We start from the raw sequence: 23,477 nt of genomic DNA on the forward strand, positions 1-23,477 counted from the left end.
GAGCTGGCACATTTATTTCTGGGAGAGGGGCAAGGACATGAGCTGTTGGGCAGGCTCCCAGCTGAGGGACTTCTCCAAGACCGCTCTTGGCCTCCGCTGGGCCACCAGGCTCAGGAGGACCGACTTCCACCTCAGCCACCTGCTCAGAGATATGGCTCACGGCTCCTGGATCCTGCCTCTGCCCACTGCCCTCGGGGCCTCCCCCAGCCCCGAACCTGGACCTGGAGGGGTCTCCAGAAGGTGACTCCCCACTGCTTACCTCACGGCCTGATACACACCCCAGCGGTTCACGGGGACCACCTCGCTGGCGGCCACGTCCTTGATGAAGAACCGCTGCCTCACCAGCGACATGAGGACCCTCCTGCTGCCCAGCGTCAGGGCCCACGGGCCCTCCTCACTCCACAGGCGCATCATGCTCTCCCGCAGGGTGGCCATCTCCTCCATGCGCTGTGGACGCAGTGGAGCATGGGGGCGGGAGGGGGGGACTGACGCAGGAATGCAGGGGGTGGGGGATGGGGGGGCAACGGTGAATGGGGTTTATCTCCCTCTGGGCAAACCAGGGCCTTATCTGCCCAGAAACGCTGCCTGGGCCAGAAACGCAGACAGACAGACGGCCAGGAGCGGGCCAGGCTGGGAGGGGCAAGGGGAGGTGGGAGTCAGGCTCCACCAGAGGAAGGCAGCCACCCGCAGAGCCTGGGAACCCCGTGGAGCCACAGGGGCCGGGTGAGGGTCCAGCCTGGGGCCACCTCTCACCAGCTTGGTTTCTGTATTAAACCTGAGGTTCTGGACGGCCTTGTTGTCCCGGATGCTATTTTCCAATTTCATTATTTGGTTCTGAAACTAAATGCGGCCCCCATTCGTGGGCATGGAAGTGGGGAGTCTACGGGCCTGGGGGCAGCCCCCCTCATTCACTCAGGGCAGGAGCTGGCCTGTGACACGTGGGTCCTCGCCCCTGGGTGGGATCCGGGGCGTGTCACAGCCCAATGAGAAGGTGGGACCCGGCTGGTGCTGGGGGCCGCTCCTTTCCCTGCAATTGCTGATGCCCCTCAGCATTTGGGGGCTCCACACAGGTGCCCCCACTTGGTATTCCTGGAGGCTGAGACATGCAGAGCCACCCAGCAGGACAGCTGGTTCTGCGAGTCTTGACGCCCCTGCATGAGGTGTCCTGGATCTGAGCCTCCCTGGGGCCCCATGAAGGGAACTGTCCTGTCTGAATCAGGTGACCGCCCACTCTCCTGAGTGCAAGGGGCGCTGGGGCCCGAGGGTACCGTAGTCAGCTTGCCCTGGATCTCGGCGATCTTCCGCCCAGGGTTGCCCTCCCTGAGAAGCTGCACGGACGACAGCACAGCAGCCAGCTCCTGTCGCATGGCCCCGAGCTCGAACTCTCTGTGGGCACAGGAGACAGGGGGCTGCCAGGCTCTAGGGGGTGCCCGGGGGGCAGGGTGGGTGGAGGGAGGAGGCCCTGGGCAGAGCACAAAGATGCTCAGCCTTGTCACCCCTCCAAGGGGGACTGGGGGTCCCCAGCAGGTGACAGAGGGAAAGGCTCAGGGATACGTGCAGGCTGCACCGGTGTGCACCAGACCCAGGCTGGGGAGGGGTCGGAGCTGCCACAGGTGCTGGGGGCTTGGGGAGGAGCGCTCTCAGGAAGCCTCGCTGATGCACCAGGCTTGCTCTGAGACAGCTGCACCCTCCTGGGGAGGGGACCAGCCCTGCTTCTGATGCTCAGCAGAGCTCACTCCCCTCCCCAGGGACCACGGTCCTGCCAGGCCGTGGCAGGGGGCTCGGGCCCTCACCTGGTTTTGGCCTCGGCAGAGATCTTGAGGTCTGAGTCGCTCCTGTGGAGGACGCACTTGTCGGAGACAGCCTCTATCTGAAACGAGGAGCCAGGGGCCAGCGGGCAGCTAAGGGGGGCACAGAGGGGCGGGGGAGGCTGCAGCCCCAGCCCTCACCCACCTGCCGGGGCAGGCTGTCCACTTTCTCCCGCACGTCCCTCAGGTGTGCTTCGGCCTCCTCCCGGCACCGGGCCAGGCCCTCCAGGGATTTCCGCTCTGCGCCTTCCCACTCACTCTTTGCCTGGGACATGGAGACTCAGTGAGGGCCAGAACCCAGAGATGGAGAATGGACAGACAGACACATGGGGCCCACTGGAGCCAGTAGGACCCGAGACACTTGCACCCACGCAGTAGAGAGCTCCTGGACAGCACGGGGCCCCCACGTCCACCTCTGACTCTGAGCATGTCCACACAGACCACACGCAACCCCAGGAAGTCCTGGCCAGGCACATCTGGGGACAAGGTCTTCCCAGGCAGGGCCACCAGGCTGGGCAGAGCCACATCCGTAAGAAGAAGGCCTAGCTCAGCCCCCTCCACATGCCAGCCCCAGCTGCCCACGGGAATTGGTAGGGACTGGAACAGAGGGCAGACAGCCTGCCCACACCCGCAGGAGAGGGGCTGCAGGGCAGGCCAGGGGGACCCAGCCCACAGCCAAAGGGTGTACATGTGCGTCCACAGCAGCGCCATCCGAATCACCAAGAAGGGCAACAGCCCAGTGTCCGTCAGCTGACGAACGGATAAACCAGTCGGTCCACCCACACAGTGGAATTTTATTCGGCCATGAAAAGGCATGAAGCACTGACACACGCTAAAACACGGATGAACCTCAAAAACACGCCGCTCTGGGAGAGAGGGTGTGAGCCCGTTTCTGTGAAACGTCCACAGAAGAGGCAAACCCACAGAGACAGAAAGCAGATGAGTGGGCGCCAGGGGCGGGGGGCAGGAGGAACGACAGGGAGTGACCGCCAACGGGACAAGGCTTCCTCGTGGGGTGATAAAAAGTTCTACAGGGGCTTGTGCTGGTGGCTGTGCAACTGTGAATCTAAGAAAAACCACTGCACTGTATGCTTTTAAAGGGTAGATTGTGTGGTGTGTGAATTAAACCTCAATAAAGCTGTTAGAAAAAAGGAGAAAAAAGAACCCTTGGGGCAGAGGCTGCCTCGCGGCTGGCCGAGTCCCCTGAGTGGTGGGGCGTCGGCCTCTGAAAGTTTCAGCAGCTGACCTCTGGCCTCTGGGGCTCAGAACCACCCTAGGCTTTGCAGACAGTTGCTGTGTGGGGGTGGGAGGCTTGGGATCCGCCGGTCAAGCCTCCCCCCTCAGGGATGGCTGGGGAGCAGGAGGGGCGCCAGGACCCCACCTGTCTAAGCATGCCCTGCCCCGACGCAGCTCTGCTCTGCTCACCTCGCGCAGCCTCAGGCTCAGCGTCTGCTCCTGCAAGTCCAGCCTCCAGCTCAGGGCCAGGAAATGGTCACTCAGGTCCTTCACCTGCCTGACGAGCTCAGCCACGGACACCTCCAGGGCCTGGCTCTTCTCTTGGAGCTGCGGGAGGCCAGGCTGAGTGTGGGTGCCTGTGTGGGGACGGGGGGTACCCTGCAAGGAGACCTGACTCGGTCCCTGACGCCCTCACCAGCTCCAGCACGCTGTGTGTCTCCTGCTGGGCCAGCTCGCCGGCCAGCTGCATGGCCTCCAGGTTCTCCTGCAGGTAGGCGGCCAGTTCCTCAGCCTGGCTTTCCTCCAAGTGCCCCTTGGCGTCCCTGGGGGTTGACGCCATCAAGAGACTGTCCCCCAGCTGAGGCTGGCCTGCCCCTCATTGCTGGGCCAGGGAGGGGAGCCTGGGTGCTGGCCCCAGAACCTTTTAGGAGAGCCCAAGGAGCAGAGGATGGAGTGTTATCACAGAGGCCACCAAGACAGGGCTGCGTCCACTGCTGCCACACAGAGTTCCCTTGTGAAAGACAGGCTGGTGGGGGGACACCAGAGGGCAGCTACTCTGCCCCAGGGTGCCCCACTGGGCCTGGTGCTGGGCTTGGGATGCCAGACTCGGGGGAGAAGGGCCATCCCCGTCCACCCGGCCTGACCGACACCTACCGGGCCTTCTGCTCAGCCAGCAGGACTTGGTTCAGTGACACCTGATTCTGCTGCACGAACTTGGTCAGCTGGACCACGGCCTTGTCCAGGCCCTGGCACTGCTCCAGGAGGTGGCATTCTTCCTGCTACTGTGTGGAGGCGGCCTTGAGACCTGCGCCCCTGGACACCCCAGCCCACGCCTAGCCCGCGGCCACCCACCTTGCGCTGCCCCCACAGGGCCTGGACTCGCTCCTCGTCCAGCTCCTGGAGCTTCTGCCACCTGCTCTCCAGCTCCTCCCGCAGGCCGCTCTCCGCCTTCAGCCTAGCGCTCTCCGAGGTCTTCATTCTCTGTGGGGGCACCACCCCTGTCTGTTCGAGCCCGGCGAGTGCAGGCGGCCAGGCCCAGCTGCCCACGGCTCCCACCTTCTCGAGGGCCAGGAAGCTCTTCTGCAGGAAGCCGCACAGCTTGGCCTCCCTCCTGAGGAAGCGGAGACTCATCTCCTCTCCAAGCTTGGTCACCTGGGCCTGCGGAGGGCGGTCCCCGTGGTCACCGTGCAGCCTCTGTGCTGGGCATCTTCCTTGCCACGGCCACCCCTGACCACTGAGCCCTCATGGGCTTGGTTGTTTTCTTGCCCAACTATCTTCATCAGAGGGAGCTCTGGTCCTGTGTCCACTGCTGTCCCTGAGCCTGCCAGAGCCCGGCCCGCTATACCCTCCTGAGGAAGGAAGGGCAGGGACCACATGTCCCCACAGAGGGCCAGGCACAAGGGTTGTGAATGTCTGAAGACCGAGCTCCCGTGGGTCCAGAACACACTTTGTGCTCTCAGTGACCACCAGATGCCACCCAGGGAAGGTGGCACAGCAGCCACCAAATCACACCCAGAGCTGGGAGCCTCTGGCAGGGAGGCCAAATGCACGTCAGCACAAACTTGTGCACATGTACACACATATATGCACATGTGTGCACACAGTCACACAAAAGCATGCACACTCAGACACATGTGCACATATAAATCCAGCGCATCCACACACACACATGCACACAATGCACACAATGCCTACACTCCCACACACGCGCACGCATGCACACGCCCTTGCCCTCTCTCCCTCCTCCACATCAGCTCCTTTTGTGCTGCACCAAGGTCCCGGGGCAGCACTAGTGGGGAGTCAAAGCCCAGCCAGGCCCTGTCTCCTGGCTTCACACACCCGCAGGACAGCAGGCCCTGGCACAAGGCACCTTTTCTGCAGCCACAGAGCCCTCCCAGGGCCAGGAGAGCTGCCCACAGCCCACAGAGCAGCTGTGCCCTAAGCCCCTACCCCATGTGGGAGGACCTAGGGCAGGGGTTGGCAAGATCTTGCTGTAAGGAGCCGGAGAGTAGATGTTTTAGGTTTATGGGCCACAGGCACTCGGTCCCAGCTCCTCAGCCCTGCGGTACCAGGGCAAAGGCAGCCGTGGACAATATGGGTGTGGCTGTGCGCCAATAAAACTTTATTTACAAAAACAAGTGGTGGGCCACAGTTTGCTGATCCCAGCCCTAGAATGCACTCGGGGAAGAGGCAGGCACCCCATGAGTATGCCTGGCATGTCAGGAATCCCTGGGCCCAATGCTTTCTGGAGATCCTGGGCCGGCAGGAGGCAGGCAGCCTCTCGATGGAGCGAAGACACTAGGTTCCCAAAGGGCAGCGGGAGGGGACGCCACCGAAGCTGGGCAGCCGAGCTATGTGGGCAGCAGCTGGAGAGCACTCGGCCCCCCGCCTCCCCTCTGCAGCGCAGGCCCTGGTCTCTATTTGCAGAGCTGAAGAGGCCAGGTCTGGAGACGTGCCTGCCTAGTCCCCTGCACTTCCTAGGGCCATGCGCGAGGGAAAACCACCCCAGCCCGGGACTGGCCCCCCAAGAGATGCGTCTTCAGGAAGGAAATTTCTACTTCACCCAGAGGGAAGCACTGAGATTGAAAATAGCCACAGAAGGGCTTCAGGGCTACGATGCTCTGCTTCCTGATCTGGGTGCTGGTTATGCGGGGAGTGGGGAGCAGAGGCTGAGATGGCGCTAATGAGGGGACTGTAATGAAGGCCACACTCCATCTCAATGCTGCCCAAATCGGCAGCCACGGGCCATGCGTGGCCACTGAGCATTTGAAATGTGGCTCACATGATCGAAGAACTGAGTTTTAAATTGTCTGAAATGCTGGCTAATTTCAATATGCAGAGCCATCTGTGGCTAGTGACTGCCGTATTGGGCAACACAGGACTGGGGGTGCCCCTCAGGTCTGGTCACATGGACAGAACCAAACAAATTGCTGGAACAAGGGAAGAACCACCGACAGGAAGGAGAGGGGCTGGGCAGCATCGGGGTCTCTTCTAGATGGACCCTCTTGCCGGCCACTCAGCTGGCTGCACGGATGCCAGAGCCCTGTCCGGCCCAGCCTCCCTCCAGGGTACCTGCATCCTGGCCACCTCGTGGTCCACCCTCTGGCTAGCTTCCTCCTGGCTCTTCTGCAGGGCACCACAGGCTGCCTCCCGATCCTGTTCCTCCTGCTCCAGCTTCCCAGTCAGCTTGGCCAACCTAGGGGCAATGGCCACAGGTCACAGCAGTACAGCCAGCTGGAGGGCCTGGCTGGGGAGCCACAGGGAGGCTGGCAGGGCCCCTGAACACTGAGTCCTTCTTGGGCTGGGGCCTGCATCTGGGGGTCCTTGGCTGACTTCCAGGCCAGTGGAGCAGGAGGTATACAACCTGCTCTGGGCAAACAGAGAGGGCAAGGTGCTGAGGTCCCTCTCCTTCCCAGACGGTGAGAGCTGGGTGCCAGGTGGGCATGACTAATGGGGAAGGGCAATGGGTGGGGGTCCTGGGCTAAAGTCTCTTTCCCCCACAGAGGGTCCACAGGGGGTTTGAGGTCTCGTCAACCAGCAGCTTGGCACCGGGGGCCGGAGAATGCTTGCCCTGCCTTGGTGACTCCCACACGACCACACACCGTGGGTCCAGAGACAGCCCCCCGGGAGGGAGGCGGGCAGCGCCCACCTGAGGCTGGCCTCCTGCTCAGCGCCCTTCCGCTCGGAGTCTTGGAGCGCCTGCTTCCTCCTGATCTGGGTCAGGGCCTCCCGGACCTCCACCAGCCTGCCACACAAGAGCCGCTTCTGCCCCAGGCCTGCCCAGCCCACCCTCCTGGTGGCGAGGAGCAGCCGGAGCAGGCTAGGTGGCGTTTGGGAGCTAGGGGCCCAGCTGGCGGGCTGCAGCAGCAAGCTTCCCCGCTCCCAGGCCCCTGTGGCTGCTGAGCTCTTACAAACCCAGACCTGTCTGAGTCAGGCAAGATGTGTATTTCTTAGCTGAGCAAGACAACTAGCGGGGGGAAACGAGGCTGATGCCTCAGCTGGGGGGGCACCTGTCACAGCTTTCCCAAAGCCCCTTTCCCTCTCACGAAGGCCTGCACCACAGGTGTGGGGTACCTCTTGTCCAGGGCCTGCATCTGGTGCTGGAGGCTGGGGAGCTGCAGGCAGGAGGGTGTGGGCTGAGCGCAGGCCTGGGGCCCCCACAGCCCAACCAGCACAGACACAGGGCCCCGGAGCCGGGCATCAGCGATTCGCTGGGCTCCAGGCCTGGGCAGCAGGGGCTGAGCTGGGCTCAGGGCCCAGGAAGCAGCTGCCCTGACATCGGGAACAGGGGAGCCTGGCCTCTGGGTGGGGGCTTCCTCCTGGCCAAGGGTGGCTCACCTCGCAGGCCTCCTCAGGGCCCCGAGCCACTTGCAGCCCCTCCTGCTGCAGCCTCTTCAGCTCCGAATCTTGCAGCTGCACGCAGGCGCGCACCTGGAGCAGCTCCCGCAGCAGCCTCAGCATGGAGTGCTCACAGCGGTCCTTGTGTCCCCGCAGGGACACCACCTCGGCCTGCAGGTCAGCCACCCTGGCCGGGGCAAGGCGCCGGTCGGGTCAAGCCACGCTTGCTGGGAGCTGACAGTGTGGGTGGCCCGTCCCTGCTCCCCACGGGGCTCACCACTGTTCTAGCTGCTTCCAGCGCTCGGGGGTGTCCTGCTCCGGGACAGAGATGGTGGATGTCTGGCAGCTGGGCTCACACCTGCCTGAGATCTCCTCCAGACTCAGGGCCTCAGGGCTGTCTAGCCCCTCCTCCAGCAGCCCCAGGTCCTCCAGGGTGATGGTGCTTAGCTGGGAGGGGAGCGAGGCCCCCAACGAGGGATTGCTACCAGCCAGCTCTGCAAGAAGGCACCTTGGAGCTCACCCCTCGGCCTCCTGGGCCAACGAGGGGTGCCAGCTCGCAGGTAGAGCGCAGGATCACACGCACCCAAACCCCTGCAGCAAGTGCCCAGCGAGCTCACCTTGGCTCATCCTGCTGTCACACAGCCCGGCCCAGGGAGGCTCAGCTCTCGTTGCCCCCCAGCAGGAAGCTCAGGTTCCGAGAAGTCCAGGCCCCTGCCTGAGGACACACAGCACTGTGCAGGAGAAACAGACACCCGCACAGGCCCTCCCCTGGACTGTTCTCCTGGCTCTGGCCCAAGTTGGCCCATGGCTCACCTGATACGGCTTCACCAGCAGCCTCCACCTGAAGCTCTGACTACTGCCGAGGCCTTGGGCCTAGCGCCCCATGGCTGCCCAAAGCTGGACACCAGGGCACTTGGGGCATGGGGGTGGGGCGGGGTGGGAGGTTCGCGGATGGAGGCAGGGAAGTCAGGGGCTGGAAGGCCCTGGAGGAGCATGTGGGGTGTGAAGAGGTGGGCTCGTGCGCTCACATCTTATCTCCTTCCAAGACAATACCAAGGTGGCAGAGGAGCCGCTCGGCAGGGGGTCCTCCTGGAACCTTCCTTCCCTCACCAGAACCCTGTGAGTTCACACCCCAACTGCCAGCGGAACCTGAGCCCTCAACTTTCTCCTTCCTGCAAGGCCTCACCAACCGTGCGTTTCTGGAAGGATCTGAGGGGGTACCCTTCAGTCGGCTGGTGGAGGAGTAGCTGCGGGCCTGTGGTCAGAGTCAGGAGGCATGCCCAGAAGCAATCGATGGCCCTCTGGTCATAGCACCAGAGCAGGGAGGCCGGGAGCCCCAGTCTGCACCCCAAGAAGAGGCCCCATCCCAGAGAGGGTGCTGGCCTCACGTGTGGGCTGCACCGGTGACCTCAACTTTTCTAGCAGCCACAAGAAAGTACACAAGTAAATCTTAATAGTCCATTTTATTTAACCCAATATACCTAAAACATTCTCATTCCAACACGTGATCAGTACAAAGATGTTAGTGAGATGAAGAAAATGCATTTTCTTCACACCAGGTCTTCAGAGCCCAGTGTGGGCTTTCGCTTCTCACTTCAGGCCAGCACGGACACGGCCCTGCGCCCTCCCCGCCTTGTCACCCAGACTTGCCCACCGAGGGCTGGACGGGGGCTTCCCTGTGACAAGGCGCACGTGCCAGTCAACCTTCATCCAGGGGGTGCCTTTCTAAAGCCACCATGACAGGGCCCCACTACCTGTGGCCACACCACACACCTCGGGACCCAGCAGGTCAGGGAAAACGAAGACATGCAGAGCAGCGTGCCGACCCAGGGGAAGCCTTCCCACCTGTCCTGGGCACCCGAGCTTGGGGACAGGGAGTGGCCAAGAACACGGGAGGAGGGAAAGTGAGTCTTCCCTGCGGGCCTCTGTGGCTGCCCCAGGAGCAATGCTGCCAGTGTGGTTGGCACCTGCATGACCTCCGTCCCGTGAGCCGTGCGGAGGCCCCAGCTGCTTCCTCACCCGCGTCCCCTTCTCCAGGGAGATCTGCACTAGGGCTCTGCCCACCCACACCAAATACTGAGGAAGGCCCCGTCCTAGATGCCCCCATCCCCAACAGCCCCGAGAATCCCAGGCTGCTTGACTGTGGTCCATGCTGGGCGGGAACAAGGACACTGACATTGGCTGGCTGGGTACAGTTTCTTTATTCCTCCCATCAGGAACCCCACTCAGACCCGTCCCCCCAGGGAGGACTCCTGGCAGGAAGACTGGTCTTCTGAGGCCTCGGCCCCTTGCACTGCCTGCCAGCCCACCACAAAGGCATCTACGCTGTCTTGTCACAGAAGTGGGCCCTGGGGACACAGGACACAGGATCCAGGCCTGCCCAGCCTGGGAGGGGCGCAGCATCCTTGCTCCAGGCTTGCCAGCCCATCCCAGAGCCCACCTGCCCTCAGGCTTGGAACCAGAGCTGCCCCAGAATAACGCCCTGGGCCAGGGGTCCTCAGAAGCTGGGTGTAGGGGGTCCCCTCATGCTGAGAACACCCGCCTTTCCAGCTGCTATCCACACGGGTGTGGCAATGGACGTCTGTCTGGACTCGGGGGTTCAGGCCTGTAAGTGATTCTCAGCTCTCCTTTGGCCAGAGAGCCTCGTGCGCCCAGAGTCAAGGTGTGGCCCAGGGGGTGTGTGCGGTGAGTCTGGGGCAACAGCCAGCTTCCCAACAGAGCCCACTCTGGAGTCCACTCTCCAAGGTGTCCTGCTCCCCAGAACCCTTGCCTCCGTGCGTCCACTGGGGCCATTGCCCACGCAGGGCCCCACTGCACAGGCCCACCACCTCCTGGCTGCAGACTGAGCTGAGGACCAAGAAGGACAAGGCCAGAAGCCTCTGCTGCAGCCTTACGTCCCCCGGCCTTCAGGTGGGGGTGTGCAGGTGGTACGGTCCTTCTGGGTGGGCTCCCAGGGTAATGGGGAACAGAGGCAGTGATGGGGCCTTGCTCTGGGGGCCTGCAACACTCAGACCCACAGGGACCAGCTCCCTAGCTGTCTCTCTCTCTCTCACACACACACACACACACACACTGAGACAGACACACAAACACACACGGAAACACGCTCATACACAAATGTGTACACACGCCCTCTCGCTGGCTCTCAGGAAGCCAGCAGCCTGCGAGGAGCAGCTGCACGAGCGTCTGATCCCTGAAGGTCGAGAAACACAGGAGGATGGAGGTTGGGATCTATGGGGCTGAGGCCAGAAGACCGAGCTGAGAATGTAAACAGAGTGCCCAGGGGGCAGTCGGCTGGTCCCCGAGGTCTGGAGGGCACTGGATTCACGGCTGCACATGGAGCGAGGCAGGAACCCCAGGAGGAGGGGCCGGGGCCAAGGCCTCACGTCTGGGCCAGCGAGAGCTCCTCCAGGCCCCCCTTCCCAAGCCGGTACCGGGCCAGGTCCTTCCTGGTCACCAGCCCAACCACCTGTGGAAGCAAAGCCAGGTCACAGGGGTTGGGCAGCCCGACCTGCCTCTGTCGAAGCCCCTACCCTGTGTGTGGTGGGCAGCCCTGTCTGGGGGAGCCCCAGAGGTGGGCACACGGCCAGCCTACGTCCTGGGTCTCAGCAGGAGCTGGGAGAAGCGCACACCTGTGCGCAGGGCAGGCAGGTCTAGAGGCAGAGGGGCTGGAGTGAGCAGGAAACGGGTGTGCATGTGTGTGCACCATGTGCAAGCTCACCTGATTGTGGTTGTCCACTACCACCAGGTGCCTGAGGCCCAAAGCCCGGAAGAGCTTGAACACCCGTGGAAGAGACGCCTCCTGCAATGCGGGCACAGCCTCAGCTTGCCACCGGCCCTGGCTCCGCTCAAAAGAAGAGCAGAGGTAGGGCCTGCCAAACTCAGGGTCAGCTGTCTCCCTCGCAGACCCCACCGCCACCAGGATGTCAGGATGTGTCCTGAACTGCCCCTTCCCCTCCACGCCATCTGGCCCTGCCAGTTCGGCCTCTACAGCTGCCCCCAACCCCATTCCTGGTCCTTGGCGTAACCACAGAGCTCCTCTCTGCTCGTCCTCTGACCCACCCCAGCCCCTCAAATGCACTTTCTGGTCACACGGCCATTGAAGGCTGCCCTGTGCCATCAGAAAGGTTCTAGAAAAATTCTGGCCACCTGGTAACCCTGCAGGTGGGGCCCACCCCACAGTCCCACAGCCAGCACCTGGGGCACAGTGTACGGGGAAGGGTTCATGAACTCGGAGAGGTCCATGGTGCACTCGCGCTCATCCTGGGACACGTGGATGGACTGGATCGGGGGGAAGCGTGGGTAGGCATCACGGAAGTCCTTCAGCCTCAGCCGCCGCCGCACCAGCCCCATGTTGGACCGCTCCACAAACACCTGCAGGCAGCGGACAGTGCCGTGTCACAACCCAGCACCAGGCCCAGTGTCTCCCGCTGCCCCGGAGGTGCCCGACAGGCCAACCTTGTGCTTTAGGAGGACGATCAGCTGGGAGCGCAGGATCAAGCCCTGGAGCCGGGCCGGCTGCAGAAAAACAGACAGGCTTGTCTATGCGCGGGCGGAGCCCAGGAGCCGTGGCCCTTCCTGCCTCACCGGCTCTGCCAGTCCACATCGATGTGTGGTCACCACTAGGTCTCACAGCAGGCTTCCACCTGCACAAGCTCATTAACTCCCAAACGCCCCGCAGTGCAGAGCCCCGCACCGTGAGGCTGGAGCGTCTGCCAGGGGCAAGACGTAGACCCAGCCTGGACAAACTCATCCCAAACCTTTGGATGCATGGTGACAGGGGTGCCACACGTCCCGTCAGAACCGCTCCTGACAAAACTCACAGCCTCAACTCCATGGCTGATGGGCCAGCCTAGGGCACGACCACAAGATACGTGGGCATGTGACTAAGCTCACGAGCAGGGCCAGCGCTCACGGGGACCACGTCTTCCCAGCCGTGGGCCTCAGCTCCTTTTGTAGCTAGAATTCCACTACAAACCCAAATGTGGGGTTTCTACACTCCTGTGACCACACTTCACCAACACACATGCTCAACAGGTCCACACGAGAAGCATGCCACACCCGCCCGCTGCCCGGTGGTACCTGGGTGTCGTCAGTGTACTCCACCACGGGGAAGCCGTTGTGATTGGACGTGGTGCTGCTGAGCACGTCCACGATGACGCCCACTTTCTCCCTCCTCCGCAGGCAGGTGACCGGCGTGCTCATCACCTCCCTGTGGAAGAGCACATGCCTTGTCCGCTGTCTGTCACAGTGGCCACTTGCCCCTGGGGGCTTCTGAGTGTTCTCTCTTCACAGCAAAGGTGAAGCTCAACAGGCATAAGTCTGTTGGACTCAGGAAACCCTAGGACGAGGGGGCTGGGAGCCCGCAGGGCCCCCACCCTGGGAGCTGCCCTGGAGAACCAGCCCTGGGCCGGCCGCCCACACAGCCGAGATGCCCGCACAGCATCTCCCCAGATGTCTGCACACAGGCACGTGGCCTCTTTCCTGTGCCAGGCTGCTCGAGCCAAACCTCCCGGAGCATCCGCCACACCACTTGCCCCCATACCCCATCCTGAGCACGGGGAGGAAGCCCAGGCCGCAGGCCTTCAGCCTGAACCAAGATGGCCCGTGGTACCTGGCGGTGAGCGAGTGCGAGGTGACGGGTGCCTCCCAGTGCAGGAAGGGCACGCTCTGCAGCTGGATGTGCATGTCGTACAGGCCCTGAGGAGAGGGTGGGCTGGTGATGTGCTGGGCCTGCCACTGAGGGAGGGGGCCTGCCCTATGCCCGCCCACCGAGGCAAGAGGTCATCTGGAGGATGGCTTCACAGGGCCCCTTTCCCTTCACACAGACACCTGAAGCCCTACAGTCTCAGGCTCCGAGACCAGGGGCGTGGGGAGGGGCCCAGAGCGAGGGCAAGGAGGGCAGGCAGCCCTGTCCCCACAAGCCGCACCTCGATGAAGACGTCCCCCACAATCTTGGCAGTCATCAGGACCAGCATGATGGGGAAGCCGTAGGTCACATTACTGGTGGCCTCCATCATGATGACCGTCAGGCTCAGCGTCATCCTCACGATCCCACCTGTCAGGGGAGAGAAGGGATGGGCTGGGCTGAGGCTGCGGTCATGGGCCTCTATGGGCCACCCCTCCACTCTCCCACTGCCTGGGTTCTCTGTGCGAGTCTGTGCCCCTGGCCATTCACCCCAGCGACCCTGTGCAGCCACACAGTGGGGTGAGGTGGCCCACTGGCCAATGACCACAGAAATGGAGTAAACAGGGACCAGCCTTGTGGCCGAGTGGTTAAGTTTATGTGCTCCACTTCGGTGGCCCAGGGTTTCGCCAGTTCAAATCCTGGGCGTGAATATGGCACCACTCATAAAGCCATGCTGAGGTGGCATCCCACATGCCACGGCTAGAAGGACCCACAACTAAAAATATACAACTATGTACCGGGGGGCTTTGGGAGAAAAAGGAAAAATAAAATCTTAAAAAAAAAAAAAAGAAATGGAGTGAACACCCGGCCTTCCTGTCCCGACAGGCAGGGGCGCCCCCTAATCTTAGGATGACCACACAGCAGCCAGGACTCACCCAGCTGGGCAGCCGCTCCCATCAGGGCATACTTGCCAGGGTCCGCCCAGATCTGCGGGATGACACAGAGGAGGCATCAGAGGGGGTGACAGGCCCCTGCTCAAACCCCAGATGCACTGACACCACTGGAGGCCACCGGCCCAGCAATTCCACAACTGGGAAGGAGTCCTGCAGTTCCCACACATGCCCCAGCACCATGTGCAGTAACACCCTAGGTGTGCCCACTCGGGGATGCACCCTGCCACCTGCACATGCTGGGGACCTTGCAGCAGGCGACAGGAGCAGACACTCTACAGACTGAGGAGGGAACAGCTGCAGGTGCGTGCAGGGAAGGCGGGCCGACACACGTGTCAGTGACTGCGGTTTGTGCAGAAACACCGGCACCACACAGGGCAGTGTGAGAAGTGAAAACCCTACACGTGCTCCCACCTGGGCGAACCCTGAGAACAGGACACTCAGAGGAGCTGCCACCAAAGACCACAACGTGTTCCTCTGCGGACACGAAACGCCCAGAACAGGCAACTCCAGACAGAAAGCAGACTGGCGGCCACCAGGGGCTCGGGGGCACAGGAATGAGTGTGAAGGGGTGCAGGTTTCTCTGTGTTGACCAGAGGGTCCTGAACCTAGACAGCAATGATGATTCCACGACCGCGTGGACCACTGGAGCAGCACCAAATGGTATGCTTTTAAAAAGGTGGATTTATGCTACATGAATCACATTCCACTCGAGAACACACAAACTGGCAGCGGAGGAACCCCGAGATGCGCCCGGAGCCTGGAGCAGGGGCGGGGGGAGGAACAGCAGGGGAGACTCACTGCGCCCCTTCTTTGTTTTTAAAAATATCTTATTTGAATAAAGTGAAAAGAAGAAAACACATGGATGTGTGTCGCGCCACGTGGCCACATGGGAGGGGGAGGCCGGGAAGGCAGCGTGGCGGGGCTGAGGCCTGGAGCACCGCACCTCGTCACCAGCTCCTGCACCCGGGCTCAAGTGCCCCCAGCCCCGACTCTGTGCATGGAGAAGCCCCACTCACCGCAGCCCCCGTGACGTAGGACAGGGATATGCCAAAGAGCCGGCCCCAGGCGGCCCCGATGAGCAGGGACGGGATGAAGACGCCGGCGGACACCGTGAGCCCATAGGTCCAGCAAGCCAGGAAGAAGTAGACCAGGGTGAAGAGGCCGAGGGTCGCTGGGTTGTAGGAGCCTAGTGGAGAGGGAGCTGGCCAGGGCCCGCCTCATGGACTCACACCTGAGCAGGGCCAAACCGCCCAACTGCCCAGTCATGGCCTGCTGGTCACAGACACCCGGTGGGCCCCCAGAAGTCTCTGCATTCTGAGGCTAGAGCACAGGGCTTCAGAGGCAGGAGGATGGCCTCCTGGCACGTGGGGCAGAGAGCTGGGGGAGACAGGCCCCAGTGCCACCAGTGGGATGGTGGGACCTTCCACCAAGGGAAGGTGCCAACTGAGGTCTGTGCACATGGCTGGCACTGCAGTACAGACCACCAAAGGTCAGCGCAGGGAGGCCACCGGCCACCAGTCCACACCAGATGACTTCCAGACGCAGGAAGATGTCAATCAAACCCAGGAACCAACATGTCCAGGACCTGGCGCCTGTCCAGCGGCCCCGCTCAGCACCTTTCAGAAAGGGCTCAGCTTCGCCTCACACTTAAAAGCCTTTCTGTGAAATCTTATGGACTCCTGTCACATGCGCACAGAGGCCTGAGGACCAGGAAGCTCCTGGTGGCCTTGTAACAGGAAACAATTAGAGATAACCTAAAGGGGTCCAGACAGAAAAGGCAAAACAACGGCACAGAGCAGCTACAGGGTGGAAGACCGGAGGCAACCACTCTGTTCCCAGATTCGTGCAGCGGGTGCCGTCACAGGCCTGTGCTGCAGGGCCCCTCTGGGCGCGGGGGAGGCGAGGCCCTGCCCGGGAGCAGCAGGATTGTGAACTGGAAGGTGCACCTTGAAAACCAGCAGTCTGCTCTCAGAGCCTGTCTTTAACTCAAAACGTGTGGCTGGCAAGGCCAGGAGCTGGTGAGTCACCACACCCGGTGTTCTGACCGGGAGTGACCCATGCAAGTAGCGCCCAGAAGGAAAACTCATCCTGGGAGACAAGGTCGTCTTAATAGAAGATGGAGACAGCCCCCGAGGCCCCTCCAGGAAGGGAAGGAGACGGCGTGGGGAGCCTGGCCAGGCCCCCTCCCTGGTGCTCGCCCCTAGCTGACTCCTGGCTGCCAGCCCCTGCGCACCACTGCACCCCACCCCCACAGCAAGGGCAGTGACCTCTGCCCACAGGGCACACTCAGCCAGAAGGGGTCACCCAGGCCAGAAGGGATGGGGACCAGGTAGCGACATGCGGCCAACAGTGCTATGCATGAGCACGCACCTGGGGGGTCGTGGAAAAGGCTGACCACACTCTTCTCTGGGGTGTTGAAGAAGGCTGCGGCCATGGAGTTATACTCGCCATCTGCACAGAAGAGCTGTGGGGTTGGGAAAGAAGATAGTCTGTGGGACGGGGCAGTCCCGGCCTGGACAGTACCAGGCAACAGCCAAACAACAGGATGGGCCCAGCCTGCGGCCTCAGAGGCGAGGCAGGACACAAAGAGCCCGTCCCAGGGACAGTGAGGGCTTCAGAAGCACGTCCAGCCCTGTAGGGGCTGGTCAACAGGACTCCTGGGCTGGACAGCTAGTCTGTCCCTGGGGCACATGGAGATCCCAGACCTTATACCACAAGCATGCTCCCAGAACCCAATGGTCAAACATTGGTGTCCTGGATGCCAGCAGGCCCAGCACCCTCCAGGCTGAGGAGAGCCATGGGCCCTGAGGCCACAGGTCATAGTAGGGACTGACCCCAAGCAAAGCTGGCCTTGTCAACCCCATGGCCTCACCAGAGCCAGCCCATGGGGGCCCCACACCTGCATCTTTCACAGCTTGTTTACATCTGTGCCCATCATCAGTCATTCTCTATCCCCACCCCCAGCCTCTGTCAATCACCAATCTGCATTTTGTCTCTAGGGATTTGCTGCTTCTGGACATTTCGCACAAACAGAATCATAGGCTACGGTGTCCTTCCTGTCTGGCTTTTCTCACTGAGCATCATGTTTTCGAGGTTCATCCGTGTTGTAGCGTGTGCCAGTGCTTCATTCCTTTTTATGGCTGAATAAGCCCACCTGTTTATCTGTCCGTTAGCTGATAGACAGCTGGGCTGCCTCCACTGTGGGCCACTGTGACTCGTGCTGTAGTGAGCACGCATGCACAGGTTTTCATGCGTATGCCAGTTTGCAACTCTCAGTCCACACCCACGAGCTCCCACTTCTGAAGGCCTCCCGCAGACCCCACCAGGGCGCTGCTCTGGGAGGAGGACTGGGCGGGACTCCACTCAACATAACACCTCATTCTCCTGGCGCCTGGCAGGCTGCCTACCCCTGTCTGAAAACGCAGTGGGGGGGGCCGGCGCTGCCGCTGCCCCTGCCCCGCCTGGTGGGTCCACCCATGGGGCCCAGGTGTCCTACCTGGAGGGGATAGGACACAGCACTGCCCTGCAGGGGCTGGCAATCCCGCGATGAGTAAATCAGCACGAAGGCCACCGTGGCTGTGACAGCGGCCACCAGCACGGCCTCAACCACCTGGAGGCAGGGCCGGTGGATGTACCTAGAGCAAAGAGCCGGGCTGGACCAGGCCACCCTGAGTCTGCGACCCCGTGAGAGCAGACTGCTGATCAGGAGGGCAACACAGCACGGCTACTCCTGAACATCCTCTGCCTGTCCTCAGGCGCTCTCCAACAGCATTTTGAGTTGGTGCAGGAGGACGAGGAGAATGAGAAGGAAGAAGAGCTTCTGCAAGCCCAGGAGCCGCCCCAAAGGTTTCAGAAAACCCAAGGGCTCCAATAATTGTGCTCTTCATGGCCCCATGCTGCCCGCAGGCAGACCAGGCTCAGGATGAGAGAGACCGGAAGGAGCTGAACTCAGGACAGGGAGGATGCACGGGGGTTCCCCCTGCCCAAGGAGCCACCCTCGAGGCCCCGCCTAGCCCGGCCCTGCCCACTCCCAGCCTCATGTACAAACCATCATGACAGATGCAGGGGGCAGCCCCACGGGTGCAGAGCCCACAACTCGTCTGTTTTCAAAGCCCCAGGGGCCACACCTGTCAACTCGATGCACAAAACAGAAGCTTCTCACCTGATTCGAAACATCGTCAGCCAGTAATTCAGGGCATTGAAGACGGCTCCAAGAACACCACCTACAACCAGGAAGGAGCTGTGTGTAAGCGACATAAGGAAGAAAGGTGGAGGCTTTCCAGGCAGCACAGGGGACAGGAGGGGATGGTCTGTAAACCTCTCTGTCACCACATCCTGGCGGACAGACAGGCTTATTTCTCAAAGGCTAGGGCGAGGTTTCTCAGGGCAACAAACGCTGTCCAGAGCCAGTCGGGGTTTCGCCGATGGAAGTAAAGTTCCAGGCCTCCCCCAGGCTTGGGCTCCCTCCTTGGGGAGTGCAGCCCCGCCCTGGGTGGCCCTGGAACAGCAAGCAGAGTGTGGGGGCCGTGTCCCTCTCTGGCCACTTCAAAGCTGGGCCAGGCCTGGAGTACCGCGGGCCCAATCCCCACCACATGCTTTGTTCCTGCTGGAAGGCGCCTGATGCTGTCTGGAAAGCAACGGCCCAGTGTGGGCGGGGCGGCTGGTGCGCTGCGTGGGGACGGCCTTACCCACCACGCCCATGGCGATGAAGATGGGGATCTCGTGGATCGTGTACACCATCGTCTGTGCGGAGAGAGGGAGAGAGCGAACGTTCCGAGGGCCGATGTCCTCACACTCGGGACCATCTGCCCACACGCACGGGAACCTCCCAGCACTTTCCCACAGGCTGTGGAGGCCCCGCAGGGAACGCTGGGCGTGCGGAGCAGCTTGTGCTCCTGCTTGCACGGCTGGTCAGGGAGGTGCTCGGAGGCCCTGTGAGGCTTTTGTCTTCCTGAGGCTTCAGCTGCCCCTCAGCCAGATCTCCATCACCTCAGAAGGGTGGACGGCCCGAGCTTTGGCCAAAGGAGGCCCATGGGGTGCATGACAGAGGGAAAACCCCAAGAACAGATCTTACGACCAGACCACCCAAGAGCCCCTATGCGTCTGTGCATGAGAACGGCCCTGGGAGTGGCGATGCCGGCCGGTGGGCCAGGCCTCCCTAGAAACGCATGCCTGTACCTCCTCACCCTCCATGAGCTGCTGCCCGAGCTCCCAGGCCCACCACACTCAGCGCTCTTGTCCCACAGTCCACACACGGCTAGGACACCCCTGGAGGCGCCCACTGGGGGACGGGTGTCCTAACCTGCACGGCCAGTCAGAAGCGCCCTTTCCTAGAGACCCTCCAGGCCTCTGGTGCTTCCAGATAAAAGTTCAGCCTCGCAGCTAAGAGGCAGAATCTTCCAAAAGCCCGAGTTCTCAGGCTGAACCTTAAGTACACAGCCTTGGCCCTGCACTGAGAAAGAACCAGAAAGAGTGAGGGGGGACAACATGTTGGGTTACCTCTGTGTCAAATCTTCCAAAGTTGATGAGGCCCGGGCTGGACAGGTCCCATATGTTTCCATGGTAAATACTGAGAACAAAATTCAGGGTGAAGGTGGAAATCATGGAGGCGAAGAACTGTGGGCAGAGAGGGAGATGGGGGCCATCAGAGCACGGCCACTGGGCTGAGGCACCGCGCCCAGCCAGCTGAGGCCCACCGCTGGGGAGGACAGGAGCTGGCGAGGGGCTGCAGGAGGAGGAGGAGCTGCCTCCCCTCCTGTCACTGGGGAGGCACCTGGAGACCCTCCAAAGGCTGAAGGGAAAGGGGCCAGGGCCTTGCTGGCTGGGTCCCCTCACCGCCAGGCCAGCCGGGTCACAGCCTGTTTTGGACGAGCATCAGGCCAAGCCAGTGACGGAGCCGAGGGAAGGAGGCATGTGGGGTTCCCAGTGAGGAGGGGGAGGAGAACAAGGGGGGATGACGTCCACAAAGACAAGGGGACGGGCAGGCGGTAAGAGAATGGCCAACGCCTCAGGTCAAGTGAGGGGCAGAGCCTTAACGGACCCTGGGGGCATGGCTCCAACCACAGCTTGATGGACCCTCGCGTGAAGAGACCAAAGTTGGGGCCAAGAGCACAGCGTCTGCCCCAACACGGAGCCAGGCATCAGCGCAGCCTAGCAGGGAGAGGCAGCCGTCCACAGGCACTTACGATTCTCCACGTCAGGAACTGGTTCCAGAAGGAGGCGCCTTCTTCTAAGCTGAACAGGACGCCACCTGGAATGGCCAGCGGCCCAGCCCTGAAGTGCCCATCCAGGCCACAGGAAACCCAAACCCACTGCCACTTCATGCCCTCCGTCCCCAGGGCACTGGGACCATGTCAGAGGCAGTCCTCGGGGCCTCTCAGGGGGTACACCCCACACCCTCGCCCACACACACCAAGACTATCCCTTCACACCGTGGGAGAGCAGATTCCCCAACACGGGCAGGCACGTCAGACCAAGCAGGACCGCCCCTCCTCACCCACGGGGGCTCCAAACGCAGCGGACACTCCAGCCGCAGCTCCCGCCGAGACGAAGTCCCGCTTCTCTGTGTCTCTGCGGAAGTACTCGAAGATCTGAACCAGGAACAGATGGGGCAGAGGGTCTCAGCCAGCTTCTCCAAGGGCACTTCTCTCAGGAAGGGAAGAGGTCAGCTGGAGGCCGTGGAGACAGGCCGGGGAGGGGAGGGAAGGATTCACAGGGACTGCAGAAGGGCAGGGGGCAGCAACACCGTGAGAGCCGCCCTGCACACCAGCCACCATGGGAAAATGGGAAAGCACGCCACTCATAGCAGTAACTCAACTTCACGGTCTGTGCAAGAGCTAAATCAACAAACCCACAACGCCGCTGAGAGACCTAATGAAGCCCAACGAACACAAAACTTCACTGTGTTCTTAACTTAAAGGAAAGGCTCTATACTGTAAAAACGTTAACTGTCTCTAAACCTATAAACTCAGTGCAATACCCATCAGGATGCTGGGGGCTCTTTGGGGAAACGCAACAATCTTCTGAAGCGTATCGTGAAAACTGAGCATCTTCAACCTGCATGTGTCATTCCTGCCCTCTTTCTGGGTAGCTGAGTCCTTTGAGAAACTGTTTGTTTAGAGCTACAGACCCTCCCCGCAGAAATGCACATCCACACGAAATACCCAGAATCAGGCTGAGCGGACTCCTTGGTCAGGCCCTGGCAAAGCCCCCAGGACAGTTCGCTGGGGAGACCCTCAGATGCAATGTCAATGATGGGTCCCAGCAGAGCACACCTGCACGAGCAGGAGGGGTCCCAGCTCTCCAACGGGTGTCCTCGGTCACCCTCACAGTCGACATCCACATCAGGAGAGAGGACTCACCTTGAAATCTCGCTTCAGTGATGTTGACCTCCCCTGGGAGACCCCAGCAGCAATCACGGAGCCCGAGTGTATCATTGGCCCCTCCTACAAGGACAGGACAGCCGCACACAGGTGAGCGTGAGCTTGGAGAGAACAAACCGGCCTTGGGTCCCGCGTGGCACACAGAGGAACTCAGGCTAGGGCAGGGCCACACGCTCCACTACCTTTCCCACGGCCAGTCCTCCCACCACCGACAGGATCACGCCGGACACCTTGATCACCAGGGTCTGGAACACAAAGGAAAACATGCCAAGTGTCTGATGAAGGGCCACACACAGTCAAGGAAGCTGAGCAACAAAATGCCACATGTGGAGCCCAGCCTTGTGAGAACCAAAGAAGGTGCACAGGAGGGCAGCACATCCCAGTGGGCATCCATGGTGGCGGGATTCCAGCCCGTTCTTCGCTGCCTTCCTGTATCTTCAAACTCTCTATACTGAGTGGCTGCATGCAGTACGTACAGATGGCAGCCCTCGTGCCCCTCCTGACAGCCCAGGGGCATCTCCTCATCCAGCACTTGCTGCATCACTGCCCACCACCTGGCTACCTAGTCTGGCTACCACAGGTCAGATGCCATTCCCACCACCTCTTCTGCCGCAGGGAACCCGGAGGCTGCTCTGCTCCCCTGGAGTGCATCCACCGGCCCCAGTGCCCCGACCCCGGGAGCACGGCCTCCCGAGGCAGGGGCAGGAAAGAAGCCGCCAGCAAATCCCAGGCTGCGGCGTGCTGACCACACACCTGAACATGAGCACAGGAGGAACTGTGACTTCCCAGCCCTCTAGGCATCAGGGTGTTCGAAAAGATTAAGGATAATAAGTATTAAGAAAGAGTTTGAGAAAAGGAAAAATGCCCTGAAGTTTATGACTCCAACACAGCTCTCCTCCTCGTGTGACGCCACTCACCAGACAGAATTCACGCACATCCTAGAGCTGAGATCAAACACACACACCAGTGAAGCATTTCTGCGTCACTCAACGTGGACAAGAGAAAGTCTGTACCACTTCCCAAAGAAAGTTTACATAAAATCCGTCAGCACATCCCTGCACGCGCTCAGCAGTGGCACATGAAACAGGCCTGGGCGGATGGCGGAGGGGAGGTGGGCACACAAAATGCTCCTAACTCAGCAAAGGAACCCCAAGCTGAGCACTGTGCTCCCACCAGAGGTCACCGCCACGCCTCACCTTGAGCCGGACCACGTGGGGGATCTTCACCCCATTGAGGAAGCACTTGATCTGGGGGATCCCGCTGCCAGCAGCAACTGGCTGGAAGGAGAGGGAGGCAAGCACTGAGCTGAGCCATGCTAGGCAGCTGCCGCGGCCATGTAGGGCCCAGGACAGGGGACGGGCTGCCCAGAGAAGGGGCTTCTCGCTTCTCCCACCCCAGATGCAGAGCGACCCCCGGGGGAGCGCACACTGTGGGATGTGGGAAGAGATGGAAGGAGGCCCAGTGTCCCCCAAGGGGGCAGGGTGAGGACACTCCAGGACAGACGGAAGGCATCTGTCATGCACCTGCTGAGAGAGACTGGAGCTCCCCGCTCCCTCTGAGGGGGCACCACACTGTACCCCAGAGAGAAGCTTCCAGATGCTGCCCCATCTTCCTTCCCACACCCCATGACAAGGAAGGAGCAAAGAAAGAGGCAGGCCATAGGAAGGGAGGCTTCTGGGAGAAGTCCTGGAGCAAAGGAGCACCCTAGGAGGGTCTGAGGCCGGGGGAAGCCCTAGATGTGTCCTCGCTGCATGGGGGAGACACGGGGCAGGGGGACAGGAGCGGCACCCCAAGGCTGGGGGTGAAGAGGCCCAGACGTGTTTGCTGTTTTGACTCAACCGTTCAACATGGGCACCAGAGGGTTACCCTGCAGTCTGACCACGGGAAGCTCACGGGCAGGAGCTGCGGGTGG

At 61.5% G+C, this 23,477-nt stretch overlaps 2 protein-coding genes across 3 annotated transcripts in view; both read right to left on the reverse strand.

The window, feature by feature from the left end:
- Positions 1-8: 8 nt before the first annotated feature.
- CCDC154 (coiled-coil domain containing 154) lies at positions 9-8,228 on the reverse strand. The gene is made up of 17 exons (XM_046666336.1): positions 8,219-8,228; positions 7,879-8,116; positions 7,602-7,788; positions 7,338-7,378; positions 6,913-7,008; positions 6,336-6,459; positions 4,320-4,421; positions 4,116-4,244; positions 3,918-4,039; positions 3,460-3,586; positions 3,234-3,371; positions 1,954-2,073; positions 1,794-1,870; positions 1,269-1,386; positions 754-840; positions 260-447; positions 9-139 (listed from the first exon to the last, which is right to left on the reverse strand). Exons 1-17 carry the CDS (start codon positions 8,226-8,228, stop codon positions 13-15), a joined length of 2,031 nt encoding a protein of 676 aa, XP_046522292.1. The 3' UTR covers positions 9-12.
- An 821-nt stretch (positions 8,229-9,049) lies between these two features.
- Positions 9,050-23,477, reverse strand: part of CLCN7 (chloride voltage-gated channel 7) — a 28,734-nt gene continuing 14,306 nt past the window's right edge. For both annotated transcript variants that reach the window (XM_046666684.1, XM_046666683.1), the window contains 19 exons: positions 22,762-22,842; positions 21,748-21,810; positions 21,545-21,628; positions 20,680-20,773; positions 20,369-20,433; positions 19,683-19,799; positions 18,872-18,926; positions 18,346-18,406; positions 17,680-17,818; positions 16,554-16,647; positions 15,200-15,369; positions 14,166-14,217; positions 13,532-13,659; positions 13,216-13,301; positions 12,684-12,813; positions 12,060-12,119; positions 11,799-11,975; positions 11,323-11,403; positions 9,050-11,070 (listed from right to left, as the gene is read on the reverse strand). In XM_046666684.1, the coding sequence (XP_046522640.1) occupies positions 10,984-11,070; positions 11,323-11,403; positions 11,799-11,975; positions 12,060-12,119; positions 12,684-12,813; positions 13,216-13,301; positions 13,532-13,659; positions 14,166-14,217; positions 15,200-15,369; positions 16,554-16,647; positions 17,680-17,818; positions 18,346-18,406; positions 18,872-18,926; positions 19,683-19,799; positions 20,369-20,433; positions 20,680-20,773; positions 21,545-21,628; positions 21,748-21,810; positions 22,762-22,842 (1,824 nt within the window). In that variant the 3' untranslated portion in view covers positions 9,050-10,983. The remainder of the gene's footprint in view (positions 11,071-11,322; positions 11,404-11,798; positions 11,976-12,059; positions 12,120-12,683; positions 12,814-13,215; positions 13,302-13,531; positions 13,660-14,165; positions 14,218-15,199; positions 15,370-16,553; positions 16,648-17,679; positions 17,819-18,345; positions 18,407-18,871; positions 18,927-19,682; positions 19,800-20,368; positions 20,434-20,679; positions 20,774-21,544; positions 21,629-21,747; positions 21,811-22,761; positions 22,843-23,477) is intronic.

This window comes from Equus quagga, chromosome 7 (assembly GCF_021613505.1).
Source record: "Equus quagga isolate Etosha38 chromosome 7, UCLA_HA_Equagga_1.0, whole genome shotgun sequence".
Lineage (NCBI taxonomy): Eukaryota > Metazoa > Chordata > Mammalia > Perissodactyla > Equidae > Equus > Equus quagga.